Source organism: Hevea brasiliensis, chromosome 4 (genome assembly GCF_030052815.1).
Source record: "Hevea brasiliensis isolate MT/VB/25A 57/8 chromosome 4, ASM3005281v1, whole genome shotgun sequence".
NCBI lineage: Eukaryota > Viridiplantae > Streptophyta > Magnoliopsida > Malpighiales > Euphorbiaceae > Hevea > Hevea brasiliensis.
Genome location: NC_079496.1, coordinates 11,409,386 through 11,418,314, shown reverse-complemented (window position 1 = coordinate 11,418,314; position 8,929 = coordinate 11,409,386). Strand labels below are relative to the sequence as shown.

The 8,929-nt window shown below is 36.8% G+C and overlaps 2 protein-coding genes across 2 annotated transcripts; one reads left to right on the top strand and one right to left on the bottom strand.

Annotated features, from left to right (window-relative positions):
* Window positions 1-239: 239 nt before the first annotated feature.
* Window positions 240-2,225, top strand: LOC110665216 (uncharacterized). The gene is made up of 2 exons (XM_021825241.2): window positions 240-700; window positions 1,550-2,225. The coding sequence occupies exons 1-2, from the start codon at window positions 496-498 to the stop codon at window positions 2,149-2,151; spliced, it is 807 nt and encodes a 268-aa protein (XP_021680933.2). The 5' UTR covers window positions 240-495; the 3' UTR covers window positions 2,152-2,225.
* A 481-nt stretch (window positions 2,226-2,706) lies between these two features.
* Window positions 2,707-8,663, bottom strand: LOC110665214 (scarecrow-like protein 21). The gene is made up of 2 exons (XM_021825240.2): window positions 8,549-8,663; window positions 2,707-4,691 (listed from the first exon to the last, which is right to left on the bottom strand). Exon 2 carries the CDS (start codon window positions 4,473-4,475, stop codon window positions 2,868-2,870), a length of 1,608 nt encoding a protein of 535 aa, XP_021680932.2. The 5' UTR covers window positions 4,476-4,691; window positions 8,549-8,663; the 3' UTR covers window positions 2,707-2,867.
* Between the last annotated feature and the right edge of the window lie 266 nt (window positions 8,664-8,929).

Genomic DNA, 8,929 nt, shown 5'->3' with positions numbered 1-8,929 from the left:
AAATTACGATACATAAAGTGAAAAAACGTGCAATGCACCTTTTGAAAAAACCTAATTAAAATAAAAGACTAAACCATTAATTTTGTAAAATCGGGAGGCTGCTTTAATTTTGACATAATTTGAGGATGTAAAAATCATTTACCTTTTGAGAGAGGTCGAAAAGGAATTTTAACTATTGGAACATGCCCTCAACTTTTGGTTGCTCGTTTCTCTTCTACGATTCTTGCACACCTCTGGGGACTGTTGAGTGGGGCTGACATTATAAATGCTCTGTAGATAGGATACAAAAGCCCTTAAATTCACCATTTTTGTCTTTGCTTTATCAAAAACTGGCGAAATTATGCAGCCACGTTATGGCGCAAATCTCCACCGGAACCAACCCTCCAAATTGACCCTACTTTGTTCAAAAAGATCTTTCATAGATACAGAGCACTACTCTCATTCCATTAGCAGACATAAAAGTTGGAGGAAGAAGAAGAAGAAGAGGGAGGAGAGATGCACGCTTTGTGGATGTCCTTGAAGGAGAATGCCAACTGTGGGAGCAAGCTAACCAATGCGGTTGCCCAGCCAGAAAAATGCCATGGGAAGAGGAGCAGCAGTCCTGAAAAGGAACACTTGGACAGAAAGCTCATTCATCATACCAGAAAATCATTTGGGGATGTGATTATCAAGGGATACCACATACGAACAAGGTACTTTGGTAAGTGTCCAGTCCTTCTATGTTGCAAATTGCATGTATGTTTGTTGGTTACTATGCTATTTGGAAAGTTCTTGCAGAAGGAAAAAGAAAATGAGATGCATGCAGAGTCCCCTTATAAGCATATAAGTCGTAAAAGTTGTCTTGACATTCATAGCTAACTTCTTCATGCTGCATGAAGCATGAGGCTTAGCATCTAATATTAAGCAGGTATTTAGGAGGTTCTGCATAAAATTATTGAGCCTCATAAAAGTGGGGAATCGAGCATCCTCATAGAAATGGCAATGCTTCTAGTCTGTTACCAGGCTTTGAATTCATCACTTGCGTTGTGAGGTAAACACTTGACCATCAGGCCACTCATAATCAACAGAGATTAGGAAATTTAATCGAAGGGTGTCTATAATACAGTGTTTAAGCATGAGAATTAAGTGAAATAGGAAATTTGGCTAGAGTGATGTCCTTCCTGGTATCACATCACAACCCAATTACCAAAAACTGGAATCCCATTGAAAGGTCAGCTTGCAAACAAAACGAGAGGGGCATACCATATGATTAAAGGAGTCCCCACTAATTGAAGGGACATAGGGACTTATTTGTACGCTTGCAGCTTAAGGTTAAGAATGGTCCCTTTTATGCGTGATGGTTTGTGAACTTCATTGCAATATTGACAAAGAAGGAAAAAAATATATGAAATGCAAATATAGGACAAGAATTTATACAAGGTAAGTATTTTGATGCATGCGCAAGCTGGTACATATTTGATTCTTCCTGGAGCTTCTATACAGAAAGTCTCATACATGAAAATGGAATTCTTGTTTCTGACTATGCATCAATTCTTTGCATTTTGAACAGAGCTCAAAATGGGAGACCCAGCAAGAAATATCACTGAGATGATCTTCCATAGAGCATCAGCAAGCCCATCAAAGCCGTCAAGGAAGATCCGAAGGGTCTTTAGGGTGAAGAACTCAATTGAAATTCTTGAAAGGTTTGAGAAATATAGAGAGAAGGTAAAGGAGACTGCCTATAAGCAACAAAAGACACATCCAAGAAGCACTGTAGATGGAAACGAGCTTTTGCGATTCTATGGCACGACAATGTCCTGTTACAGTGAAAAATCAATCCGAGTTTCAGAGCTGTGTAAAGATCCCACTTGCAGAGTCTGCAGAATGATTCAATGTAATTTTGACACAGAGTACACCAGGAAGAACGGGATTCGATTAAGTACAAATAGTGAGGAGCTGAGTGAAAACATGATTAACTTGTCAAAGTTGAAAATGGAAAGGGCAGCAATAGTATGCAGGATAATTGCTGGAACAGTTGTTAATAAGGTTAATAATCGGGTAAAAGAAGAGTGTGAATCGATAGAGAGTGAAACACAGTATGCCAAGTCAGAATCTTTGATTGTAAGAAATCCCAGTGCTGTACTTCCGTGCTTTGTCATAGTTTTCACCTGAGATTTTCTGATATCTGTAAACTTGTTCTTTTTGCAGTTAAATCAAAATTGGGGCCGGGAAACCATTTTTGCGTATGCAAACATTGTGAAATTCCTACACTAGCTAAGCTGAAAATGTATCTGCCAAATAAGCGTTGAGACAAACATCATAGATTAATTATTTTCATAAATTAATTAAAATGGCATAATATAAAAAAATAAATAAATTAAAAAAAAAAAAAAACAAATATAGCACTTCTTTTTTGCCCTTTCTCGAAGATCTGGACATGATTCAGTAGTCCAAGAGGCCTCAGATAAGCCTCTTAATCTCTCACTTCAAGATGATGTTTACAACTAGCTATGAAAAACCTATCAACATTGGCGTAGATACAAGTACAGAAATCTCTATTTCATTGTTCTATTTGCCTTTGTGTATCCCATTAATGGAATGAGTTCTAACAGTTAAATTAATCAGCCTGACTTGGCGACAATTCTACCATGGATACACTTCAGAAAGATCAAAGAAATATAAATATATATATATATATATATATATAACACTAGTTAACGCTAACACTTGATGATTAAAGAGCCTTTATATTGCAAATTAACCAATTCATCATTACTAGATAATCCATTGATGACTCAAGTTATGCTATTTAAACTACAAACATGATGAAATGATCTTGCCTCAAAAGCTGTCTGAAGCATACATGTCCCTCAAATATCATCTGTTTATCAACTCCATGCACAAGAAGCAATCATAGGTCGGTTCATCCAGCCAAGATATACAGCTCCATCTCGTTCTTCAAGAGTGTACTTCTTGGAGTAGGTCTCCAGCAAAGTTTTGATAGTAGCATTCACAAAAGTGCTTAATGGATAGGGTGTAAACCCAGCCATGGTAAACCTTGATCGCCACTTACCCAGAAGTTCATGACGCTCCACTCTCTCAGCACCCTCGCATGCTATAACGTTGACAACCTCCCCAGCAAGACAGTGCTGCTCAACATTGACCCGGTCCTTGTGCTCCCTTGGTAGAGTAACATCAATTGATTCAAAGATAGCCAAATAATAGTTCAATGTCTCTATGAAACGGGGAAGGAACGGAGCAGTATTAGTATTTGATTCTTGCTCAACAAGAGTTACAACCTTGGGAGATAAGCTCTTAGTCAACCTCAACAGCCTGTCCCGATGATTTTGGGTGCCCACACTTTCATCTGGCAAGTGATGAAGTGCTAATGCAAAATTAACTGCAATAGCCTCACCATCTCGAATTCCAAGATTCTCCAGTTGAATTCCAGAAGCAGAAACTCCAGCAGCATGGAACTCAAAGGGTACATTACATGATTCAGCAAGCCTCGATAGTCTTTGCCCCACTATATCAAGTCCTCCTCCACGAGCATATGCTGATGTTGGATCATCAATGCCTGTAAGTCGAATCTGCGGAGGCCCTCCAGGTTGAGCAGCAAGAGCCTGGATTAAGGTGACCCACTGGTAGCCTTGTAAAATTTGAAAATCAATTATATGGACTTTACTTTCATCTTTCATTGCTTCAGCAATTGCTCCATTTGCTGACATATACCCAAACTTGAGGTATGGGCAGACTTCAGCGAGTATCTGCATGTAAGAGAAAAGCTCAGCACTTGCGGGCTCCTTGCATCTTAGTGCTTTGTATATATTACTTCCTGAAGATTCCAACCTTGCAACAAGGCCTTCCAGCATGTAGGCTCCCAAACGTTGAATTGGCTCACCAGAAACTGATACCATCTGACGTAACTCTGTCGTTAGCCATTCAAATGTAAGCATATCATTATCTGCAACTGCTTGAGCACAAGCACAAAGTGCTTCTTTTAAATCGCCCCTGGACATCATCTCTACCAAAAACTTAAACTTCTCTTCCACGGATGTGATTTGGTCGCATCCAGCTGGAGTCATTATATTATATATGTCAAGATCATCTATAGGACCCAGCATTGCAGTTTCCAGTTCTCTCAGCTTGTGGGTAACATAAGAGTCTATATCTGATGAACCGCTGGTATTCTCAGAGGAATCATGCAGATCCACTAGGCATGACTGAGAATTTAGCTGTGAAATTGCACTTTCATTTGGGGAAAAACTAGTAGTAGACTGAACAGAGTAACCACCAGTTCCAGATGAAGATAGAAGGGTGCACTGCTGTTCAAGTGTCTCAGCTGAAAGATGTATCTCTTGGTTGCCATCATCAGAAAATGGATACTGGCCTACATTCTTATTCAGATGCCAGCAATAGGACCCCTGATCTAGTATAGATTGATCATAACAACTGTGAGACCCATCCATAACGGTACTTTTTTGAGATGATTGCATGGAACAATGGCTAATTCTTTGATTTGGCACAACTTATGGTTACTCAGCAGCTCACAGTAACAGCAGTAAAGCTTTCGGGCGGAGATTTTCTCAAACCTAAATGACAGTTTCGTTATCATGAACTACAAACCTTGTTTCAAGTGAAGCATGTGAATCCGTCAGCTTTTTGCTATCTTATGAACATATCCAGCTTGAAATAGATGATATACTGCAGAACTGATGTAAAAAGTAACATGATCATTAGGGTGAGTGTGATGAAAAAAAAAAAGCAATTCACAGATCATTGCAACAGATTGCAAACATGTAAACTTGTACAAAAATTTTATCCATGGGCAGCACTAAGCAGATGGTATTTACATTTGATTTGGCACACCAGGAAGTTGGATCATTTATTTGGAGGCAAAAACATTATTAGCTTGGAACTTGAATGAAAAATCACTTGACAGGCTCTTTTCCTCAAATTAAACATAAAACAAGATCAATACAATCCTACAATCACCATTTTTGGTTTGTTTGACTCACACCACAGGTTAATGGCCTTTGATTGGGCCAATAGCTTTTTCTCATTAAGGAAGGTAATTGGCGCTAAAATAAGAACCTTGGGCATGTTACTCTACTGTTTCCAATTTCTAGAAAAATTCTTGGTCCTGATCCCTATGAAATGTAAAAATAGGGGGAATTATCTGTAACACCCCACGCCCCACATTGAAAAAGGGACTTTTGATCTGATAAGTATATAAGTGCCTTAGTGAACTACTACTAACACCTAAGGGTTGACTTCTGGGTTATGTGGTTTGGCCCAGCCCAAACCCAATCGTTTGGCTTGTAGTCCACGCAGACTAGGGTCATGATATTATCCAATGGCTGTACAGTGTAGACTGAATTAAATATGCAAGCGTCACTTTTTAAACATTGCATTGCCACAGAAGAAATAATCTAGAGAAAGTTTATCTTTTAGCTGAATGAAACAACATTTTAGATTGTGCATCCTAAATTTTTAATTGAATATCACTACAGGAATGGAATGTCATGGTAAAAATTGAAACTGAGAACTGGCAGCAGAGGAGTTCTCATCTTCCCATCACTTGTGATTACTTTATCCATTTTGTTTTCTTTAGCTTTTCCTTTGTAGTTGCACAAACAGGATACAAGTACTTCAGTTCTTCCTACTGGTAAAAATTATCAATGTTTCCTCAGTCCAATGAGAAGGATGATACACTACCTAGTTTAATCTATGATATTTGAAGGAGGTGGAGAAAGAAATAAAAAGCAAAAGAATTCAATTTGGCTTTCCAGGAAAGTATCTGACAGATGATTCAACCATCAATAATATCAGAAAACAACCTGGAAGATTATGCAGGTTGGACCACCAATCCCTGCCTGAATGCCACATGCAACACAAAAACCACAAACAAACTTATATCCTGTTCATAACGAAAGCAAATCAACATCATAGATTGTCTTTCCAAGAAAGATAATGTTACTTGAACATCATTTTCAGCTTCCTGCCTTCCAATAGCAAGTTTAATTAAGACTTGTGAATAGATAATAGGTTGTACATAAATAGTAGTATCAGCAAGAATATATACACAAACTATTGAAGCAAATTTTTAGACCAAAATCACCACATCTAGCTTCAGGTTAAAACTCAGAGGGAAGGAGGGAGGGAGGGAGAGAGAGAGAGAGAGAGAAGTGTGGAGGTGAAGCCCTTAAAGGAAGGTCAGCGTGAAAGGAAGAAATCAAAACAATTCCATTCAAAATCATCTTGAACTTGATTCATATAATATTGGAACACGGAACTGCATCACGAAGGATATAAGTTGCTGCAATCCACTTAATAAACAAAACTGTTATTAGAGGCAAGTTGAATTGGCTTTTGCCCAGTAATATTGAATTTTGAACCTCCAAGAATTCAACTTCAAATATTTAAATGCTTCTATCTGACATGAATAACAAATTCTCTCTCCCCCCAAAAATTTACAGAAGGGAAATTTCCAATGTAAATTGGGAATGTTTAAGGATGTGCTACGATTGCTTCAAACTCCAAATTTTCTACAAGTTTCAAGAATGTAGTTTATGTATTTGGTTTGAATTTAACTCCTGAAATCTAGCTGCAAAAGTAGATATGATATATCTAAACTTGTGAGACTAATCTTCTGAGTAAAGTGCTCCATTCCTCTCTTAGTTGATTAGGTCGAAAACATGTAATATTTAGCTATATAAATAGCCATATACTGCAAAAAGTGTGTAAAAAAGAAAAGCAAGAAATCAGTCTTAGTTTCAGCAGAAATCTCTCTTATTTTCTTCTTAGTTTTCTTCCTTGAAACCCAACAAATGGTATTACAGCTTCATTGATCTTAAGGGACCAAATCAGAGTTTGCTCTTGTTGAAGAAACATGGCTGAAAATACTTCACTTCCAGCACTATCAATGTTCAAAGGGGAGAACTAAAACTTTTGGTCTGTCAAAATGAAAGTTTTTCTCGCGGCATATGATCTGTGGGAGACAATTGAGAAGGGCTATGAACCATTACTTCAAGACAATCCTACTATTGCTAAGATGAAGAAACAAAAGGAAGATTTAATAAACAATTTCAAAGCACTCTCATTTCTCCATTCAATAGTAGATGATTCAATATTTCCAATGATTATGGAAGCAACAACAGCAAAATCGGCCTGGGATGCTCTTCAGGAGGAGTTTCAAGGTTTAGAAAAGGTAAGGACTGTTGTTAAATTTTAGAAGGAAATTTCAGTCATAACTGATGAATGAAGAAGAGACTATTAAATATTATGTTTCAAAACTAGTTAAGGTTGTTAATGAAATGAAAATTTATGGAGAGAATTAGTAAGTACACCAAACAAATTTGAGCCAAGAATTGTAGCAATTGAACAATCAAAAGATCTTAGCAAGCTATCTATCAATGAACTCATTGGATCTTTGCAAGCTCAAGAGCAAAGATTCAATCTCAAATCTGAAAAATCTGCTGAAGGTGCATTTCTAGTAAAGAACAACTTCAAAGACTCATCAAGATTGTTGGCACAAGGGAAAGCCATTATGCTTCAAATTAAGGAAAAAAAAAAAAAGAAGAATTTATGTTCTAAGGAACGAGAATTTCAATGGTGAGAAGTGCACCAGAAAAATATAAAAATGGTGAGAAGAGCACTAGAAAATCAAAGCAATGGTGAGATGTGCACCAAAAGTGAATGAAGAATGTTGGAGAGAAGTGCTCCATGAAAGAATTGGAGAGATGTGCTCCAAAGACAACCAATCAAAGCAGAAACTGGAGAGCTGATGCACCAAGATAACTTAATTTGGAGTCTTCAGCAAAAGTATCAAGGAGGAGTGTTGAAGCGTGTGATACTATTGCTTCAAACTCTAAATTTTCTAGAAGTTCCAAGGTCGTTGTTTATGTATTTTGTTTGAATTTAACTCCAGAAATCTAGCTGCAAAAGTAGATATTATAAACTTGTAAGACTAATCTTCCAAGTAAGGTGCTCCATTCCTCTCTTAGTTAATTAGGTAGAATCCATATAATATTTGGCTCTAAAAATAGTCATGTACAACAGAAAGTGTGTAAGAGAGAAAAGAAAGAAATCAGTCTTAGTTTCAGTAGAAATCTCTTTTTACTTTTTTCTTAATTTTTCTTCCCTGAAACCCAACGGGGAAACTCCAAAAAGAAACAAAGCCTGGAACAGACAGACACAGAGAGATCCATGAATCAAAAGCCATAAAGAAGAAGAAGAACAGCAAATTAAAAGTTATAACCAAGTGATAAGTTCTTTTGCTTTTATCATAACAAAAAGATCCTTTTACTACAAATTCACCTCCAACCTACTCCCAAAAAACATTACCTCCAACCTACTCCCAAAAAACATTCCTTCACATCAAAAACAGAAACTTTTTTCAATTTTAGCTTAAAAAAGCTACTAAACAACAGGCGTCAACAAAAACACAAAAGAACGCATTTTTTTTCTTGAGCACGGCAACGGTCAAGATTGAGAATCAAAAGCGATATAACATAGATCCATATATCAACTTCAACTTCAATTTTACTGGATTTTTATCCGTACATACCTTGTTAAAATTGAATTTTTCTCACATTTGATTTCTTGTGCAGCCTTTGCCTCAAAATCAATGACAAGCGAAAAGTCTTAATACCCTGTATGGTATCCTTTTGCAAGGATTAGTTATCCTTTTATAGCCATTGATTCTCACCATTGACCTTTATATGAACTGGAATTACATTTCTGCCACCAAAATTAATCCCCCCTTTTTTTTAATAGAAGAAATTGTGACATTGTTTTTTTTTTTTTTAATTTAAATACTAGAAAGACCCTTGATTGGCATTATATTTATATGGCCAAATACATTAGAAATTATACATAATAAATTACACATAATAACTACTGCTAATTAAACTATTTATATGTTTTTGAATGTCATGTTATTGGCACT

Excerpts from the sequence above, each read along its gene's own strand:
- LOC110665216 (XM_021825241.2), top strand. The coding sequence starts at position 496 with ATGCACGCTTTGTGGATGTCCTTGAAGGAGAATGCCAACTGTGGGAGC. Across the intron at positions 701-1,549 it reads CATACGAACAAGGTACTTTG|AGCTCAAAATGGGAGACCCA; the intron begins GTAAGTGTCCAG and ends CATTTTGAACAG.
- LOC110665214 (XM_021825240.2), bottom strand. The coding sequence starts at position 4,475 with ATGCAATCATCTCAAAAAAGTACCGTTATGGATGGGTCTCACAGTTGT.